A 22,742-nucleotide genomic window follows, 5' to 3' on the forward strand; every position below is an offset into this window, starting at 1 on the left:
TATTTTCTTAAACATATAAAAGCATTAATTTTAAGCAATCGATTTCAAAAAAGAAAAGAATATCAACAATGGTTTGAAAGCGGTAAGCCCTAAATGTGGAGCATTATTAGTTCTCCCCAAGCAGTAGGCGTGATTCCTCTTTCATCCCCGACATCATGTTTAACACCCGGTGTTCGTTGATTTCCCCAACCGATTAGTTCGCCGTTATTCCCAATTGAGTTTGTGTTTGTTCCCCAGCTGAGTGTAGGCATTTCATGATAGCATTTCTGAGTGTTATTTGCGTTTATTCCCCTGTAGGATTGTCTCCCATTTGATATGGTGTTGACCTAAAATTCCCCACAAAGTTGATAGCAGTTTCCTCATCGGATCTCCTCAGCTAGGGTTGAGCCTTTGAGATGTTTGATATTTTCTCTAGCAGCTGTTTCCCTCTTTAGTGGATTGGCCGAGAATCATATCGATGATTCAAACCAGCGACATTTTGTATCCTTTGTGATTGTTTTGTCAGCATTATCATCATATATACATATACATATACATATACATATACATATGCATATACATATACATATACATATACATTCATATAACTTAATTATTGCATCATTACACATGTTGATTCATTCTTGTGATTTTTATCCTTTGTCACGGTGGTACTTTATCCCCACACAGATTTGGTGTGTATGTCCTCTTTCAATTGTAGAGTGTCAGCCCCTTTAAGCAGAAAGACTTTAACCTTTATCCTTTCCCCACTGAGTTATTTCCTCGTGGATGATTATCATTTCAGCTTCCTCCCTAGTTGATTATTTGGATGGAACCACTCCCCTTGAGTTATATCCTTATTGGGTTGAGTCTTGATTGACTGTTTCTTTCTAGATCTTACCTAGATAGATGCTTTTGGTCCCCTAAGAGTCTATGACCCAGTAACTGGTAATATTCTTCTTAGTTTGCAGTTTGTTACTTCTTGCCCAATACCCGATGACAGATATTTTCTTCCCCTTCTTTGAGTTTATCCTTGATATGTTTATCCTAACCGATGACGAATACTCTCATCCGTGGTATCCTACCTAGTAAAAAGGTAGTTGTAATCCCTATTTGTTTCCCAGAGAGTTAATCCTTGATATGTTCATCCTAACCGATAACGGGCTTCTTTCTCTTTGCGGTTTTCTGCCCAGTAACCGGTAGTTGTAAATCTTGCTTTTTCTCCCCTTTGCAGAGTATATCCTTGATATGTTCATCCTAACCGGTGACGAATATTATCTTTGGGGTATTCTATCCAGCATTAGATAGATGCAATTCCTACTTTTTGTTCAGGCGGTTTATCCTTGATATGTTCATCTTAACCGATGACGGATATCCTCCTTAACATCCCCAGGAGGGTTTATCCTTGATATGTTCATCTTAATCGGTGACGGATATCATTCTTAACATACCCAGGTGAGTTTATCCTTGATATGTTCATCTTAACCGATGGCGAATTTTCTTTCCTTTGAGTTTATCCTTGATATGTTCACTTTAACCAGTGACGGATATTCTCTCCTTTTGGTCTTCTACCCAGTAACCGGTAGTTGTAAATCCTATTTTCGTATTTTCCCTAGCAAGTCTATTCTTACCTAGTAACCGGTAATGAATGCGTCTCCTGGCAGCCCTCAGCGAGTCATCCTTGATATGTTTACCCTAACCGGTAACGGATGTCCTCCCTGTTAGATTTTGTTATCCCCGTACCCAGTAACCGGTAGTGGATAATATATTTCTTCTCCTCCTATGTTGAAGTTTTTTTCTTCCCCAGTTGAGTTTGAGTGCGTATTTCCTTAGTGAAATTGTTGTTCCTGCATGGTTCGAGTATTTCAGCTTTGTTCTGATCTACCCGTTTCCCCTGTAGATGTTCCTTTCCCCCCGACTGAGTCTTTCGATTGATTTATCTTCATGGAAATCCCTCGTGTTCCCCCAGCAGTTTTAAGTCGTATCCTGGCCTACGCATAACCATTTACTCCCCTCAAAGTCTCTGTCTCCCCATTGAGTCTTCCTTACGGAATGCATTATGCTCATGCGGATCTTCGGTCTCTCTGAATTCGTTTCCTTTGTGGCAACTTTTTCCCCACAAAGATTATTTTTTACATTCATATCATATGCATCATGAGGTCTCTTAGGGACCAAAATTTGTTTTTATATGTTGTTATTTAAGCCCATTCTACTGAGTCGACACGAAGATTTTAACCTTCACCTCCTCAGTTAGAATGTCCTTAAATAGGGGCAACTGTAAGACCCCAATTTTGACTCTAAGATCCCTCATGCTATCTCATCATATGCATTAGCATTGGGATCATACCTTGGCATCCTCCTTACCCCTCACTCATTGGGTTTGCATTGGGAGAGATCACCAAGCACCATTTGATTGCATTATACTTTGTATTTTATCATCTTTACTAACTAAAATACCAAAAATATGTCTTTGCATTTGTCTAACTCTTTTGTAGGCAAGGCACATGATCACCTTTGATCCATCAAGCTCGTATATAGGGTTTAAGACCCTCATGGCTAAGAGCTCAATCAAGAATTGGTCTACAATGGCTTTAGACATCATATATGAGTCCCTATGATCTTTACATGTTATTTTGGTCAAGAAAGCATCAAGAGTTTGGAATTGGTTTGCCTTGGAAACCCTAGTTCATCTGGGTATCTTGTGTAACTTCTTCACCAAGATTCTTTAACATTTGATCAAATACTTCAAGGTATACTTCAAATTTTATCATCTTATGCATATATGATCTCCCATGAGTCCCAAAAGTTAAGATAATTGCAAGCTAGCAAGTTGGTTGATGGTGGTTGACCAGAGGATTTCATCTGATCAAAACTGGGGTCCCCTAGACCTTATCTCCTACAATTTTTATCATATGAAAATGATTACAAGAGAAAAGTTACTCTAAATGACATTCCAAACAACTTGCATGTTGAGGTCTAGATCTAGTTTTGCTTGGAAAGTCATTTTTTATGTTGAAAGATTATAGGTCATTTTGTCTAAACCCTAATTTGGAGGTCAACTTCCCAAGGCAATAACTTGCTCAATTTTTATGAGATAAGATATTTCCAAGTTGCACAATCAAATTAAATGTGTCTACTTCAACTTTGATGTTTGGAGGAAGAGCTAATTCAAGTTTTATGAGCATGTGATATGAGGATACATTATAGGTCATTTTGGACCAATACCATTGAACAAGTAATTTTCCTCAACTTCAAAAATGCATAACTCCTTCATATAAAATCCAAATGAGGTCAAATTTGTGACCATTTTGAATTAATTTGAAATATCTATAACTTTTATTAAGGAACGTTTCTCATTTGAAGCTCACATAAAAAGTTAGCCAAGGTGGAATAAATGAACATATGACTTGACACTTAGAAAATATTTTGATATGTTAAAAATTCCAAACTTCCACCTCAAAATTTACCATGATACAAGCTTCAAATGGAGAGGTGTTTAACATAATAGTTGTTCCTCTTGATCTACGCTTTCCAAAAAGTTTAATTTCGTCCATTTTGGACAAGATTTGAATGGTTTGCGCGTGGCTTGAACATGGCATCATCATTTCGCAAAATCAAAGCTTCAAACAGCTGTGTACAATTGCCTTGCATTCCAAGTTGATTTCAGACTCATTCACACTTGATGATGGACCTAAAGGAGTGACTTCATGGGCCTGTACACGCCCATGCAAGCATGCATCATCCATTGCCAAATTTGGAAATTCAATTTGATGGTGTAAATAACATGTGATTTAGCTATAAATAGAAGCCTCTAGGTTCAGAATTGAGGATCCCTTCGTGCCAACTTTGCTCCAAGACCCCAAACCCTTCCATTTGAAAGGATAATCCTGAGAATTTTCTTTGAAAATTGAGTTTGAATCTCAATGTTTTGAGATTCAAAACTCCAGGAATCCAAAGCCTTTGGTTGATTCTAATCTATTTCTGCAAGCTTCCTGAGTGAGATCAAGCACGAATCAAAGCAAAAGAAAGTGAGTTCTGACCTGCATTGAAGGTATTTTCCAAAAAATTTCATCTCTTCGATTCTCACTCAATTCTCCATAGAAGCTTTTGAATGGGCCTGGACATCATAAAACCCTAAATCTATTTTCCTTTCATATCTTCTCATTCACGACAACTAATCATATCTTATTAGAAAATAAATCAATCTGGTTTTAATTCAAATTACTCCTTGAATGGCGCGTTCAATCTCCACATCAATCACACACATATTTGCATGAAAAGCGCAATCTTAAGATACATAACATTCAGACTGAATGTTCTATATACACATGTCTTAACATCAGGTCTGACATCTCAACTAAATCCTGCACAACCATATTTAAACATCCTACAGGAAGCTGATATCACATGTCAAGACAACACTCGTGACAACTTGTGATAACTCTAGGTTTTACCAAAATTGATGCCAACACATAGAACCAACAAACTCCCCCTTTGGCAAATTTTGGCTAAAACATACATCAGATCATACGATTCACAAGAAAATAATCACAGTATCAGTTCAGCAGAAGAAGTAAACATACACACATTACTAGCAAAAGTAGCAACTAGTAAACACATATTAAACACACATGCGCTTGTGCTCAAAACATACCACCTCCCCCTTCAGCTAACACCAGTCTGCTTTACACAGATAAAACACTTCCTTATCTAACATCATCTCCAACATCACCTGTAACATACAGAACACTTCCCCATTTAACATCATCTTCAACATCATATGTAACAACATCTAACATAACATATAGTATAACATAACTACTTTAGCTACTTTTCCCCCTTTTTAGCCAAAAGAGACCAAAGAGACAAAATAAATGTCTATTCAGTCAAACAAACAGAATGTCAAGGGTTAAGTGTTACAGAGCCAAGTTCATACACAGCTTTAAACAAGCTGAGATAAAATCCAACAAACCAGAAAATCCAGAAAAATACACATCAAAGCAGCAGAACATAACTGCCAAAAAAAACCAGAACATCCATCAACAAAAAAAAAACATCATCACATGAATGAGGGCCAACTTCCAAAAGAGCTAATCAGAGGAGCTTGAGCTTGCAGTTTCATCAGCATCAGAAACAGAATTCCCACTTGTCTCATCTTTAGTTGCAGACCTCTCACTAGAGGTTTGAGCTTCAGTTTCTTTGGCTTGTCCAATTTTCTCACCTTCAGCTTGCTCCAAGCTAGCAATTAGGGCTTCCAACGATTCTTTCCTAGCTGTTGCTACCCTTATTCCTGCACCCAGCTCTTTACATGTTTCCTTCAGCTCAACAATAAGTCCACCTTTTGAGGCTGGCTTTTTCATAGCAGATGTCATGACAATGTCTTCAACATGACTGCCTTCAAACAATTTGTAGTGTACTGATAGAGAAGGTTTTCTTCTACTTGGAAGGTCATTGGTATTCAGAATCCCAGGGTGTTGACTCAGGATTATCCCACAAATCATTGAGGGAAAGGCTATGGGCAACTTTACTGCATTAGTAGAAGCATGCTTGACAATTAGTTCAAACATAAATCTACCATAACCAAATTTCAGCTTGGTTCCAACAGCAAAGATAAATCTTCCAAGGGTATTTGAAATTGTGGAAATGTGGTTGGTAGGCACCCAATTTGCAGATCCTATTTTATGCAATATGGCATACTTAACAGTCAGCTTCCCAGCAGGGAGATGCTTTTTACTAGGCCAATCCTTCACCTGCCTTGCTGTAATTTCTCTACAGACCTCATTGTTTGTAGCTTCCAGTTCACATGCACCCTCTATACCTCTTCCCAGAAACTTGTTAATCACAGTGGGAGAAAATGTGATACACTTACCTCTCACAAAAACTTTACAAAATTCTTTGCTGTTTTTATCAGCAATATCTTCAGGAATGTTGACAATGAATTCCTTAACCAATCCCTCATAGCAATGAGATAATCCAGCCACAATTTTCATTAACCCAACCTTCTTGATTAGGTCCATGACCTCTTTAACCTCAACAATATCCTTGCCTAACTCTCTCTCTACAGTCACTCTTCTTTGGATCACAAACTTCCATTTGGCAGCTCCATCTTCAAGATGGAAAGAGATATTATCCAAATGCACAACAACAACTTTCACAGGGGACTTCCTTACAGTTGTCCTCTTCACAGGAGAGATGTCAGGGACATCTTCCTCAACATCTTCGTCAGACTCAGAAACTTCTCCCACCTTCCTCTTCTTGATATCCACTTTGCTCTAAGATTTGGAAGGACCTACACCAGTAGTCTTCTTGGCTGTTTTAGTTGACATCATTTCAGCCACAAGCCTACCTTTTCTAGTCTTCATACGCTTAGCCACGCTAGGCTTTAAGTGATGAAGTAAGCTATCATCTTGATCATCAGACCTATCATCCTCTAGGTCAATCACATTGTTTGCAGAATCATGCTTCTCAGAATGTGAAGCATTGGCAGTTATAGATGCCACAAATTTTTTACCAGACACAGTTTGCCCTAGGAAGCACAAACCTTCAGAAGCCATGTCTTTCTCAGATCTAGAGGAATCGTCATCCTTCTCACTATGAGGTTCAACCTTAGGATATGGGTACATTCTCAACAGAGGAGTAGAGACTCCCTTCACTGAATGTCCTTCATTAAGGATTCTGGTGACTAGGTTTCTTATGACACGATCAATGTGGTGCATATCTTCCTTAGAACTAGTGGCATGAGTAGAGCTAGAAGGGATACTAGAGCTGTTACCTTGAGTGGGGCATGCAAAAGCAGATGCATCCATGGGATGGTTTGAATCAGGGGTTTGCCTGGAATAATAGACAAAGGGACCACATCCAAAATTTCATCATCAAGAAAGTCCATGGAAGGAGTGTTATCCTTAGTAGTTTTTGAACCAAATGAAGTTTGATGTTGTGACATCTTGTCGTTTTTGTGGAAGAGTTTCAGTTGCCCTAGCATAGGAGTTTGAGGAAGAAGCAGGGAGTTGGAAATGTTTGAGTAGAGGTTGCGCCTAAAAAGGTAATAAATGGTATTTCCAAGAATAGGTGAAGATTTACCATAAAGGGGGCGCTTTATTTTAAGTAAGCAGACAATAATTTGATTACCTTGTCCACTCCATATTAATTGCTAAAATTCTCATAAATACAAATCCCTAATTTCCCTCTTAGAAATTCAAATTGATTTGCATCCAAGGCCTTTGTAAAAATATCAGCTAACTGCATCTCAGTAGCAACATGCTCTAGGGCTACAATTTTATCCTCCACGAGTTCTCTAATAAAATGGTGATGAATATCAATATGTTTTGTCCTGCTATGCTGAATAGGATTCTTAGAAATGTTTATAGCACTCAGGTTGTCATAGTACAATGTCATGACATCTTGCGTGACATTGTATTCAGTCAGCATCTGTTTCATCCACACCAGTTGAGAGCAACTACTTCCAGTTGCTATGTATTCAACTTCAGCAATGGACAGAGACGCACAATTTTGTTTCTTACTAAACCATGATATTAAGTTGTTTCCCAAGAAGAAGCATCCTCCTGATGTGCTTTTCCTATCATCAACACTTCCAGCCCAATCAGCATCACAATATCCAGTCAGCACAGATCCATATCCATGAGTGTATAGCATCCCATAGTCACTAGTGCCATTGACATATTTCAGGACCTTTTCACTTGGTTTATGTGACTCACCTTTGGTTCAACTTGATATCTAGCACATACACCTACAGCAAAAGCAATGTCAGGTGTGCTTGCTGTGAGATATAGCAGACTCCCTATCATGCTTCTGTAGAGACTTTGATCCACACTGACACCATTTTCATCTTTAGATACTTTCGGATGAGTAGGAGCAGGTGTCCTTTTGTGGCTTGCATTCTCCATGACAAACTTCTTAATAATATTTTTGGCATATTTGCTTTGAGATAGAAAGATAGAATCTTCCATCTGCTTGACTTGTAGCCCAAGAAAATAGGTTAGTTCCCCAACAAGGCTCATTTCAAATTCAGACTGCATTTGTTCAACAAAATGTTGAACCATCTTATTTGACATCCCACCAAACACAATATCATCCACATATATCTGAGCCACCATGAGCTTTCCTCCTTCATTTTTGACAAATAAAGTCTTATCAATGCCTCCCTTCCTGTATCCATTCTCAATGAGAAACACTGTGAGTCTGTCATACCAAGCTCTAGGAGCTTGTTTCAACCCATAGAGGACTTTCCTCAACTTGTACACATGCTTTGGAAGATTTAGGTATGTGAACCCTTTAGGTTGTTCAACATATACTTCCTCATTTAAGTAGCCATTCAAGAAGGAACTTTTCACATCCATTTGGAACAGTTTAATTTTCAGAATACATGCCACTCCAAGCAGTAATCTAATGGACTCCAGGCGAGCTACAGGGGCAAATGTTTCATCAAAGTCAACTCCTTCAACTTAAGTGTATCCTTGTGCTACCAATATTGCTTTATTTTTAGTAACCACACCTTTTTCATCAGATTTATTCTTGTAAACCCATTTTGTTCCAATAACATTTATTCCTTCAGGTCTTGGAACCAATTCCCACACTTCAATTCTCTTGAATTGGCCTAACTCTTGCTGCATGGCATTGATCCAAAATTCATCAGTTAAGGCTTCTTTGACATTCTTGGGCTCAATCTTGGACACAAAACAGACATGTGAGATCACTTCCCTTGATCTAGTGGTGACCCCTTTATTTAGGTCTCCTATAATGAGATATTTTGGGTGATCCTTCTGAATTCTGATAGAAGGTCCCTTATTAATTTTATCAGCTTCAGGTTCAGCTTGAGTGGATTCACTCTCATTACTTTTGTCTAGGAGATCAACTGAGGCATCATTCAGAGATGTTTCAACATCGTCTGTGACATCAGTCTCTTGATCATCAATAACAACATTAATAAATTCCATCATTACTTTTGTTCTAGAATTAAAGACCCTATACGCTCTGTTGTTTGTTGAGTAACCCAGAAATATTCCTTCATCACTCTTGGGATCCATTTTTCTTCTTTGTTCACGATCAGCCAGGATATAACATTTACTATCAAACACATGGAAGTATTTGATAGTATGTCTCCTTCCCTTCCAGACTTCATATAAAGTGGTTGGGGTCCCTTTCTTCAAGGTTACTCTGTTGTGAACATAGCAGGCCGTGTTCATGGCTTCAGCCCAGAAATGGTAAGGCAACTTCTTAGCATGAAGCATACCTCTAGTAGATTCTTGGAGAGTTCTACTTTTCCTTTCTACCACACCATTTTGCTGAGGGGTAATAGGAGATGAGAATTCATGACCAATTCCTTCAGAGGAACATAATTCAGCAAATTTACTGTTTTCAAATTCTTTCCCATGATCACTTCTGATTCTGATAACCTGACTCTCCTTTTCTCTTTGCAGTCTTAGGCAAAGATCTTTGAACACCTCAAACACATTAGATTTTTCCCTTATGAAATTTACCCAGGTATATCTGGAGAAGTCATCCACCACCACATAAGCATACCTTTTCCCACCAAGACTTTCCACCTGCATAGGTCCCATCAAGTTCATGTGGAGAAGTTCCAGCACTCTAGAGGTGATGTCATATTTGATCTTCTGATGTGACATCTTTGTCTGCTTTCCAATCTGACACTCACCACAAACTCTTCTTTCATCAATCTTTAGTTTTGGGATTCCTCTGACAGCTCCAACATATATAATTCTCTTCATTCCTTTAAGATGCAGATGGCCCAGTTTTTGATGCCATAGTTTCACTTCTTCTTCCTTGGCTAGAGTACACATTGATGAATAACCAGTTTCTTGAGAACTCAACATATAGCAGTTGTCCTTAGACCTGACTCCTTTCATGATCACCTCATTTTTTTCATTAGTAATCGAACATTCAGATTTTGTGAAGTTCACATTTAGACCTTGGTCACATAGTTGGCTGACGCTGATCAGGTTTGCAGTCAATCCTTTAACAAGTAGCACATTATCAAGGTTAGGGACTCCAGGGCAGTTTAGCTTTCCAATCCCCTTGATTTCACCTTTTGCTCCATCACCAAAAGTCACATAGCTGGTGGCATGAGGTTGAAGATCAATTAGCAGGCTTTTGCTTCCAGTCATGTGTCTGAAGCACCCACTGTCAAAATACCAGTCTTCTTTGGCTGAAACTCTGAAGGAAGTGTGAGCTATTAAGTTAGTAGCACCAGCTCTAGGAACCCACTATTTTCTGTTAACAGGGATGTGGTGTTTGGGTCTAGGTTGATGATGAGTAGGACTAGGATAGCCATACAACTTAAAGCATAATGGTTTTATGTGACCAAATTTTCCACAATAATAACATCTCCATCTTTGGTGTTTTCCTTTATGTTGTCTTTCCTTGTGATGTTGAGACACCTGGTGTGACATCTTTGGTTTGCTACAAGTGTGACTACACTAAGGAGTGGATTCATTGAACCCAAGGCCAGACTTGTCTCCTGCCATCTTTCTAGTCTAGAGGATTTTATCTAAGGTGTCAGATCCATTGTTTAGCATTCTGACATACTTTGTCATCTCATCTAGTTTGGAGTTCAAGAACACGGCTTCGATGTTCAACTTAGAAATGGTTTCTAAGTGTTATGTCTTCTCATCCTCTAGTTGGGTTATCAATTTCTTCTGATTCTCCACTTGTTGACACACTTCTTCACTTCTGTAACACAACTTTCTGTAGGTAGTAGCTAATTCATCAAAGGTTACCTCATCATCACTTGAGTCTTCATCAAAACCCCATCTTCCAGTCAAGGCAGTCACAATATCGGCAGACTCTCCTTCTGTTTCACTTTCATCAGACCAGGTAGCAGCAAGACTCTTCTTCTGTTTCTTGAGGTAGGTCCCACATTCAGCTCTAATGTGTCCATACCCTTCTTATTCATGGCACTGGACTCCTTTGCCCTGTTTGTATTTTTCTTCAGATTTTGTTCTTCTTCCAGCATCATTGGACCTACTGATGTCAAATGATTTGTTCTTGACATTAGACTTTAACCTTACATCCATCCTTTTCAGGAGTTTGTTGAACTGTCTTCCCAGTAATGCTACATCATTTGCAAGATCTTCATCAATATCCTGACCACTGTCTTCCTCTTTCTCTTCAGTGTTTGACATAAAGGTTATGCTTTTGGATTTCTTTTCAGATCCATCATTCATCCCCAACTCGAATTGTGGAGGGATCCAATGAGCTCATCCACTCTCATATTTCAGATGTCTTGAGATTCTTCTATGGCTGTCACTTTCATGGCAAATCTCTTGGGAAGAGACCTGAGAATTTTCCTCACAAGTTTTTCATCTGACATCTTCTTACTTTCAAGGATTTTCCTGAGGCATTAGCAATTTCAAGGATATTCATATGGAAGTCATGAATACTTTCATCTTCTTTCATCCTCAAATTCTCAAACTTGGTAGTAAGAAGTTGCAATCTAGACATCTTCACTCTAGAGGTACCTTCATGAGTGGTTTTGAGAATATTCCAAGCATCTTTAGCCACCTCACAATTGTTCACCAGTTTGAAGATGTTCTTATCAACCCCATTGAATATATCATTTAATGCTTTAGAGTTTCCAAGAGCTAGTTCATCCTCCTCCTTGGTCCATTCTTCCTCAGCCTTCTTATCAGTTGTAACTTCTCCTTCCTTAGTAATGCAGGGATGTTCCCAGCCTGTTAGAACAGCCTTCCAAGCCTTATTATCCAAAGATTTCAAGAAGGCTACCATTCGAGGTTTCCAATAGTCATAGTTAGATCCATCCAGAATTGGTAGTCTGTGAACAGATCCTCCGTCTCTACCCATAGTACCAGAAAGTAACATCCCAAGATCCCACCCAGAACCAGAGCATGATGCCTGCTCTGATACCAATTGAAATTCTGGTATCAGATATGAGATGTCGAAGGTAATGTCACGACACTAATATCTGAATAACAACTAAAATATAAACAGGATAAAAGACAAAGAAATAATAGAACAAGTGACACAAGCAATTGTTAACCCAGTTCGGTGCAAACTCATCTACGTCTGGGGGCTACCAAGCAAGGAAGGAAATCCACTAAACATAATTAGTTCAAAGACTCTCAGTAAACAACTTCAAGTTACAGTCTTTTCACCTAATCTCTACCCGTGTGACTTCTATCTAAGAACTCTTAGATATGAGACCCTACTCACTCCCCCTCAATCACAATAGTGATATATAAACAAATATTACAAAGACAGAAGACACTCTTCAATAACACATACTTGATGTTGCTTAAAAGCTTCAACCAAGTAAACACACACTCATGTTTCAAAGATTAGAGTGGAAAAATTAAACACAAAAGTCAATCTAATTCAATCATCAATAGGATGAATGAATGGCTCACAATACACAAACTCATACAAAACTAAAACCCTTATTCTCTCTCACTATCTTGTTCGTTTTTCTTGTGTCTAAAAACCCGGTTTTACATGGCCTTTTTATAGAAGCTTTTGAATGGGCCAGGACATCATAAAACCTTAAATCTATTTTCCTTTCGTATCTTCTCACTCACGACAGCTGATCATATCTTATTTGAAAATAAATCAATCTGGTTTTAATTCAAATTACTCCTTGAATGGCGCGTTCAACCTCCACATCAGTCACACACAGATTTGCATGAAAAACGCAATCTTAAGATACATAACATTCATACTAAATGTTCTATATACACATGTCTTAACATCGGGTCGGACATCTCAGCTAAATCCTGCACAACCATATTTAAACATCCTACAGGAAGCTGATATCACATGTCAAGACAACACTCGTGACAACTTGTGATAACTCTAGGTTTTACCAAAATTGATGCCAACACATAGAACCAACAATGAATTCTTTTCCTATCTCCCCATTCTATTTATTGCAAACATCATTTGTACAAAAACACATATGCACATAAGAAAGGGCTCCCTAGGAGTACCTATGACACATTGGGTGCTAACACCTTCCTTCTGTGCAACCAACCCCCTTACCTGTAATCTTTGGCATTTTATTAGTTTTGATTTGAAAACTTCTTATCTTTTGGGTTTTGTTCGTACTTTTCCCTTTTCCCTTGAAAACAATAAAAGTTCGGTGGCGACTCTAGTTTTATTGACGTCTAGCTTATCCATAGCTTGATGGTCATGAATTTACCGCTACAGCTAGCATCGAGGAGAAGCGAAGGCCCGATCACCAAGCGAGCTTTGGTTCGCTTAGAGAAACTAAGTCAGAAGCAAAAATATCCCAATTCGCTAGAAGCGAGGAGCAACGAAGGAAGTTCGCTTAGCAAAGTTTGGCAGATCTTGGAAGGTGGTTTGACAACTCAAAACTTAGTGGAGAAGATAGGATAGTTCGCTTAGTGAAGTTTGGTGGCTCCTGGAAGGAGGTTTGACAACTCAAAACTTAGTGGAGAAGATAGGATACTCCATTTAGAGAAACTTCATCTCACTAAGCAAACTCATGCGGCTATAACCATTATAAAAAGGGACCAAGAGCAATGCAAAAGAATCATCTTATGTTTTTTATAACAATTTGTAATAGTTTTATTATTTTGTCAAAAAGGGTTATAATAGACACTTAGGGAGGGAATCGAAGAATAAAACTGGATATGCATCAAGGATCGAGGAATCATCATTGATGCTTATTCATCTCCAGTTCTTCCTTTTTGTACAAGCTACCATGAAAATGGTTAGCTAATCTCCCTCTCTTGTTGGGATTGGAAGAATCTACTGTAATCATATATATATTTACCTATTATATTCTTAATATAACCATGCTTTCTTGATTAATGATTCTATCTTATTATTATCGTCAAATTTTATGAATTCAATTTGTTAATGAAAATTGCTTTCGAACTCATGAATAAAGATAAAGAATTGATTAAAATCTAACTGCTAGACATAGAATTAGTTTTAGTATCCACGTCAAAATACTTGATCTTCATACAATCGAATTGTTTAATCAGTTGAGACATCATCAATTCAACAAACCGATTGGAATCTTGAAACTTTCATGTAGACATACATGTTGTTTTGAAAAGTATGTGCAAGTATGAATGAATACATGGTTATACCAAAATTAATCGGTATGTTGCATACTTAAACGGTAGAAGAAATCCAATCCCCACAAGATAATTTGATATATTAATATTCTGCTTATTTTATTCCATTTAACTTACATTTCGCTATTACTTTAGAATTAAACTTTAAACTTTATGAAAACTTGAACTTAAACTATATCAGTAATCTAAAACATTGGTAATATCGCTCCAGTCTCTATGGATACGATAACACAATACTTCTTTTGATTTACTCAACATCAAAATGGGCTGTTACCGAGGACTGGCGTGTAGATATTACGAACATAACGATTATTGTTATCTGTTAAGTTTGTATATTTGTTAAAAATATTGTATATATATTTACACCTATATTTTATCTTACTTTCTCCTAACATTTGTTGGTTATAAATTGCAAAGCTTTGTGTATGTGAGGTACGAGCTCAAGGGAATTAGTACCCTTTGATCCCGAGATCGAAAGAACAACCCAAAAGAACAAAAGACGTACAAGAAAGCAAAAGCAATTAAACAAACAAAATAAGAAGGAATCCAATTCTGTTTTATCAACAACTTATATCCCAAAAATCATGTCAGACGAGACTATTAACGGTTCTTGCCCAAGCAGCCCAAGGCGATTGGCTTGTCTCACCAACAACCTAACCACTAGACGAACTGAAATAAAAATAGGGATGTTGTAGATTATTTATGCTAACACTTTTGCAGGTTTGGATCATGGAGATCCATACACCAATCTCACAAAGTTCTATGAACTGGATGGTACGTTAGGAGCACCCGAAGCTGAAGAGGATGCTGATTTCATGAGAATGTTTTTGCACTCCTTGATTGGCAAAGCAAAGGATTGGTATCTTGACCAACCTATTGAAACCATGAACAACTGGAATGTATTGGAAGAGAGTTTTCATAACAAATTCTTCCCTCACAACCGGTTCATGGATGCTAAAACAACCATTGCCACATTTGCTCAACTTGCAAATGAAACTCTATGTGAACCCTGGGAATGTTACAAATCCATGCTACAGATATGCCTGAATCATGGTTTTGACAATATAACACAAATCCACATCTTCCACAACGTATTGCAGCCCCAGCCAAAGCTCTTACTTGATGCAACAGCCGGTGTTTCTTTATTAGCAAAAAGTGCAAAAGAAGCAGTTTCAATTATCAACCGAATGGCTCTCATTGATCATCAAGTCTAATATAATCGAGGAACCTTACAAAAGAAGCCTAGAATCTGGAATTAGGTACGAACGATGCAATACTAACACAAAATAAACTTCTCACTTAAACTGTAGAAGAATTGACAAAACAGCTGTCCAAATTGCCGCAACAACTTAAGGAAATGCACAGTTTGGCAAGTGCACCATACCAATTAGATTTTTGCGAGTTATGTACTGGAGACCATCAAACCGGTTTTTGTCCCCCAATCAATGAAGAAGTTAATTATATGGGGAATCTACAAAGACCAGCACCATATCAGGGCAATCAAAATTATCAACGTGGAAACAACACCAACTATGGTCAAGGTTGGAGACAAGACTCTTAAACAACAACCACGTCAAATCAGTATCAAAACTACCAACAACCGCAAAATGTAAATCATCCAGATAGAACATCCAAACTGGAAAATACCTTGCAACAGTTCATGCAACAATCTATGGCAAATCAGAAAAACACCGACGCTTCGATCAAAAACCTTGAAACTCAAGTCGGACAAATTGCAAAGCAACTGGAGGAGAAATATGGAGGCACCTTCACAGCCACAACTCAACCAAATCCAAAAGAACATTGCAAGGCAATAACAACGAGAATTGGAAAAATTCTAAATGAAAACGGTGATGAAAATGAGAAAAAAGAAAGGAGTTTTGTTGGAAATAGAGAAGAGGAAGAAAAGAAAAGAAAAGAAGAGGAGAAAGGAGAAAAAAATAATAAAGGGGAAATAGTTGAAAAGGAGCAAGAGAAAAAAGGTGGAAATGAGAAAGAAACAAATGAAGGGAAAAAAAGTCGGAGAACAAGGAAGAAAAAGGAAAAATGACAAATCCACCAGTACAAAACCTACCATACCCTCATGCTTCAACCAAAAAGGATAAAGAAAGGCAATACACTCGATTTTTGGATATTTTCAAGCGGTTGCAAATCAATATTCCCTTTGCGGAGGCACTATAACAAATGCCTACATATGCACGATTCATGAAAGAAATTCCCACCAAGAAGAGAAGAATTACTAATGAAGAAACAATATATCTTGATGCAAGATGCAATGCGATCATTCAACGAACACTTCCAAAAAAAGAAAAAGATCCATGAAGAGTTACATTACCTGTCACAATTGGAAATGTAAACGTTGGGAAAGCATTGATTGATCTTGGCTCAAGTATCAACCTTATTCCACTCTCAGTAATATGGAGAATAAGGTGATTTGGATATGAAGAATACTAGGATGACTTTGCAACTAGCCGACAAATTAGTCACAAAGCCATCCGGTATTGCCGAAGACGTATTGGTCAAGGTAGATAAGTTTTTATTCCGTATTGATTTTGTTGTCATGGATATAGAGGAAGATGATGATGTACCACTGATTTTGGAACGTCCATTCATGAAAACCGCATGCATGATGATTGATATTGATGAGGTTTAATGAAAGTACGTGTTCAAGGTAAAGAAGTTACTTTTAACCTCTTTGACACCATGAAACATTCCAAGGATAAGGGAGCTTATTTTCGAGTTGATACAATTGATGAAGAAATACTGAAAATACAAAAACAAACACACTTGACAACACCATTAGAAAGAGCCCTCATGAATGTTTTCAATTTCTTGATCTGGAAGAAGAAAAGGAACTCAGTGAATGCTTAACAAAACCGGATTCAGAAAAAGGAATACCATTGAAAGAGGCAAAAATTGAGGAATTAAAAGAAGATTCCGGGGAAAAGAACACCAAATTGGAATTGGAATTATTATCAGATCACTTGAAGTATGTGTTCCTTGATGATGAATGCAAGAAACCGGTAATAATTAGCAAATTTCTGGCCAACCATGAAGAAAATAAGCTTATCCAAGTTCTTAAGGAAAATCAAGGCGCAACCAGTTGGGTACTATCAGATTTTAAGGGCATAAGTCCATCATATTGTATACATAACATCATGATGAAAGATAATTACAAACCAATTGCCCAACCGCAATGGCGTTTGAATCCAACAATGAAAGAAGTCGTATGCAAAGAGGTAGTCAAGTTGTTAGAAGCAGGAATGATCTATCCAATTTTGGATAATGCTTGGGTGAGTCTTGTGCAAGTAATACCAAAGAAAGATGGTATGACAATGATAACAAACGAGAAAAATGAATTGATTCCAACCCGGATAGTAACCAGATGACGTATGTGCATTGATTATTGAAGACTCAATCTGGCAACAAGGAAAGACTATTTCCCGCTTCCGTTCATGGACCGAATGTTGGAAAGATTATCCGGGCATCAATTCTATTGTTTCTTAGACGAATACTCATGATACAATAAAATCACCGTAAACCCCTAGGACCATGAGAAAATAACATTCACTTGTCCATTTGGAATATTCACATATCGAAGAATGCCTTTCGGTCTATGCAACACACATGCAACATTTCAAAGATGTATGCAAGCCATTTTTTCAGATTTGATCAAAAAGTGCATCGAGGTATTCATGGACGACTTCTCTGTGTTTGGTGAATCATTTGAATTATGCTTGAAAAACTTGGAGACCATATTAAAATGGTGTGTGGAGACGAATCTAGTATTAAATTGGGGAAATTGCAATTTTATGGTGACTGAAGGCATTGTCCTAGGGCATAAGATTTCAGCCAAAGGGATCGAAGTAGATAAAGCCAAGGTTGATGTCATTGGAAAGTTGTCGCCACCAACCAACGTCAAGGGAATTCGAAGTTTTCTTGGCCATGCAGGGTTCTATCGATGATTCTTCAAGGATTTTTCAAAAATCACAAAACCATTAAGCAATCTCCTCAACAAAGACAGGTCATTTATTTTTTAAAAATATTGTTTTATTGCTTTTGAAAATTTAAAATATAAATTAATTACTGCACCGATAATCACTTCACTCGACTGGACACTAAATTTTGAACTCATGTGCGGTGCAAGTGATTAAGCGGTCAGGCTATTTTGGGACAGAGAAAAACCAAAGTTTTTCATGCTATACACTATGTAAGAAAAGTGTTAAATGATGCACAAGTTAACTATGGAACCACAGAAAAAGAGTTGATTGCTATAGTGTACGCATTAGAAAAAATTTGGTCTTATCTAATAGGATCTAAGATTATTTTCTATATTGACCATGCAACCATCAAGTACTTGATCAACAAAGAGGACTCAAAACCAAGAATAATCCGATGTATGCTCCTATTACAAGAATTTGATTTAGAGATCCGTGATAAGAAAGGAACCGAAAATCTGGTTGTGGATCATCTATCAAGATTGGTGAATCCCGAGATTACAAAAGAAGAAAGAGAGGTACTTGAAGAATTTCCTGATGAAAAATTGCTCATGATTAAGGAAAGACCATGGTTTACGGATCTTGCAAATTATAAGGCTTCCGGTCTCATCCCCGAAGATCTCAATTGGCAAAAAAAGAAGAAATTCTTGCGTGATGCGACTCATTATGTATGGTATGATCCTTACTTGTTCAAAATTGGATCCGATGAGTTATTACGAAGATGTGTTACTAGAGAGAAAGCCAGAAGCATCACATGGCATTGCCATGATTCACCATATGCCGACCACTATAACGGAGAACGAACAGTTTCCAAAGTCTTACAAGTAGGATTCTATTTGTAGCACCCCAGGCTGCTTTCAGAATTACTGACTGACCCTACAAACCAACACAGGTCTTTTTCAGTTTTTTCCTCACTCACATGCTTTCCGGAAAACTTCCAAGAAGTTCACCCATACAAATACTACTCCAAGTCAATCAGACTTAACTATGGAGTTCTTATCTGTTAGTCTACTGAAAAGAAGCATCTTATTTTCGGTAGCCTAACAGATAAGAAATCCATAGTTAAGCGTGATTAACTTGGAATAGTATTTGGATGGGTGACCTTCTAGAAAGTTTCCCGGAAAGCGTGTGAGTGAGGACAAAATATGCTGAAAAGACTCGTATTGGTTTGTGGGGTCAGTCGGTAATTCTGAAAGTAGTTTGGGGCGTTACAAATGGTATCAGAGCCTGACATCTCCCAGTATGATGTGGTTTGGGGACGAACCAAGAGGAAGTTGGTGGGCATGTAACACCCGAGGCCGAAGAGGACAGAGAATGGTTACATGTAACACCTGAGGGTGAGAGAGTGGTTCTCGATACACGAGGCATGACAATGAGACACTCCTAGCAGCTTCTAGGGAAAAACCGAATTCACATCGGAATGAGATGGATCCTGAAGCTATGTAGGTATGAGACTGCATGGTTGAAGGAAGGCTTATAAGGATTAATTGGTACTACCTATACCAACAAGATGCATCTTTTTTTCGGTAGCCTAATAAATAAGAACTCCATAGTTAATCGTGCTTGACTTGGAGTAGTATTTAGATGGGTGACCTTCTGGGAAGTTTCCCTGAAAGCGTGTGTGAGGACAAAATATGCTGAAAAGACTCATGTTGGTTTGTGGGGCCAGTCAGTAATCCTGAAAGAAGTCTAGGGCATTACAGTCTTGGCCTTCTCTATTCAAAGATACATATGAACATGCCAAGAATTATGATAATTGTCAAAGGACCAGTGGAATTTCCAAGCAAAATGAAATGCCATTACAAATCATGTTAGAGGTAATGGTATTTAATTGTTGGGGGATTGATTTAGTCGGGCCTTTTCCTTCGTCTTTCAACAATGAATACATCTTAGTGGCAGTTGATTACACATCCAAATGGGTAGAAGCTATTTCATCGCCAAAAGCAGACAACAAAACAGTGGTAAAATTCTTGAAAAGAAACATCTTCATAAGATTTGGTACACCAAGAGTGTTGATTAATGATGGAGGCTCTCATTTCTGCAACACACAACATGGAAAATCTATTGAACATTACGGCGTCAAACACAAGGTTGAATCACCATATCACCAATAAATGAATGGACAAGTAGAAGTATCTAATCGTGAAATAAAGAGAATCTTAGAAAAGACAATTTCAACTTCACGAAAAGATTAGTCGTTAAAGCTTGATGAATCTCTCTGGGTATATCGTACCACTTACAAAGCACTAATATATGTTACTCCATTTCAAATGGTATATGGTAAAGTTTTCCATTTACCAGATGAATTAGAACACAAGGCTTTTTGGGATTTAAAGTCTCTCAATTTTAATTCACAACAAGTCGATGCAAAAAAGGAAACTACAAATGCATGAGCTTGATGAACTAAGGTTACAAGCATATGAATCTTCAATAGTATACAAGGAAAAGGTGAAGAGATATCATGACAGTAGAATCCTGCCCAAAGATTTCAAAGTAGGGCAAATGGTTTTACTCTTCAACTCGTTGTTGAGATTATTTCCCGAAAAACTTAAATCAAAGTGGTCTGGACCTTTCCAAGTAAAGGACATCAGGCCTTATGGAGGAATTGTACTGGAAGATCCAAACACTAATGCAACTTGGATAGTTAATGGCCAGAGGCTGAACTTATGCTTAGGTGGTGAGATTGATTGAGTTACCACCACAATTCTGTTGAATGAACCATAAAAGCGACAAAGAGTCAAGCTAATGACCTTAAACGAGCGCTTTTCAAGAGGAAACCCGACTCTATAAGTAATTTCCTTTTGTTAGAGAACTTTGAAGGCTCACGAAGGGACTGGTGCAACATTTATCAAAACTGCAGAATTCTGAATTGCTGTAGAGTTCGCTAAGCAAACTAATTTCGCTAAGCGAACGTTGAAACCCATAAAGTTTTCTAAGCAAACCTAATCGCGCGAAGCGAATATGCGGTGATCAAACCTGCATTTATGACAATTAAAAGACTCCACCTACTAACCTACCAGCGTTTATGTCTCGTATTAGCCATACTTTTTCAGATTTTCTCACCTTTTTCTCTAACTAAACTCTAGAAACTCTTCACTCTTTTCACTTTTTCCATTCACACTTTCACTCCTTCACTTTATTCACTTTTTCACACTTTCGTTCTCTCTTCTCTGTCTTCAAAGTTGCAGCAACCTCAGGTATGTAAGTTCTAACCATCATTCTCTTTTAATTTTCTTTTATTATTTTTAGATCTTGTAGGATTTGTGTTATTTTTGTGCATATATGGTTGAAACTAGGTGTCATAATCATACTTTATGTTTTTATGTTTATAATATGCACCTAATCTGGAATATATTGAATGCACAAGTCTCTGATATCACTGATTTGGATGAACAAAAAGAGCGCAGAATCAGGGAACAAAACTGCTTTCCAAAAATCGCAGAGTTCTCTAAGCGAACTTGAGTTTGCTAAGCGAAGTTGGCCTGAAACAGAAAAATTAGTTTTTTAACAGAATAGATTTATGGTGTTTTGTTGTTGTAGGTATGGCTCCAAAGAGAGATATGACCAAAAAGAAATAGAAAACCACAGGGGATGGAACTTCAAAGGGGAAAGAATCTTTTGATCAGACAAAATTTCTCGGGTCAGAGAAACATGATAGGTATCAAGAACTAATTGGGAGATCCATCTGGTATAAAAGGATTTTGGATATTAACCCTGAAGGATCCTACAGGTATTTAAGTGCATTGTGGTCCAACCGCAAACGGGATAAGCTCTTGAACCCTCACTGCAAAATCAATATTGAAGTGCTTTGGGAATTTTATGCCAATGCCTTTCCCTCAGCAGGATTTGCCTTCTCTTTCTCGACCAAGGTTGGGGGGACGAATGATTCAATTTCATAGGGATGCTTTTAATGAATTTTTTGGAAATCCTTTAGTCTTGCAGGAAGGGAAGATGTGTAGGTATCAAGAATCCATCAATAAGGTGTCGAATATGGAGGAAACTCACTTGGTACTCTTTTAAACGGTTGGTATGCCATAAGTTTGTTTTGAAAATTTGTTTTTGTTAATAATTCTTGTTATGTTCTTGTAATCCTCATCAATAGTTCAAAATGATTCACCAAAGAATAAAAATCCTGTTTTCAACAAAATTCAACAAACATGAGTGGTAATGATAAAACTCAAAAAAAGTGCACAAGGTAAAGGTACATGTTTTTAAAAGCTTCGTAGAATGATAACATGATTGTGAAATATGTGATTCTTGCAAAATCATTTCATGCTTCAATTTTACAAATCACATATCTTCTTGCTTGAATCATATAGCCGAAAAACCAGAAAAAAGTGAGGAGCCTTCCATTGTGCACTAATAGAAGTCATTGCTAATAATCCTTGATTGAAACTCGATTGACTCATGTGGAACCTAACGGTTATATTTGAAATTTTTGTGGAGCATAAAAAGAATCAAGGCCAAGTCTTATGTGTGAGGAAAATCAATCAACCAAAAATCCTCAACATAACCCAATGAATTGAGTGAACTTTTGAAAAAATGGTCTAAACCAAGAACAATAGTTGAAACAAAAGAAAAACAGCCTTGAGATTTCAAGAGTGGATCGAATAGAACTTGAAATATCAAAGAACAAGTCACAAGGCTCTTGAATAACCAAAATCAATTC

At 37.6% G+C, this 22,742-nt stretch overlaps 1 protein-coding gene across 1 annotated transcript; it reads left to right on the forward strand.

Annotated features, from left to right (window-relative positions):
• The first annotated feature begins 15,747 nt into the window (after positions 1 to 15,747).
• On the forward strand, positions 15,748 to 16,125 carry LOC127102340 (UPF0329 protein ECU05_1680/ECU11_0050-like). Its single transcript, XM_051039718.1, has one exon. The coding sequence runs from the start codon at positions 15,748 to 15,750 to the stop codon at positions 16,123 to 16,125; it is 378 nt and encodes a 125-aa protein (XP_050895675.1).
• The last annotated feature ends 6,617 nt before the right edge of the window (positions 16,126 to 22,742 follow it).

The sequence above is a fragment of the Lathyrus oleraceus genome, chromosome 7, assembly GCF_024323335.1.
Source record: "Lathyrus oleraceus cultivar Zhongwan6 chromosome 7, CAAS_Psat_ZW6_1.0, whole genome shotgun sequence".
Lineage (NCBI taxonomy): Eukaryota > Viridiplantae > Streptophyta > Magnoliopsida > Fabales > Fabaceae > Lathyrus > Lathyrus oleraceus.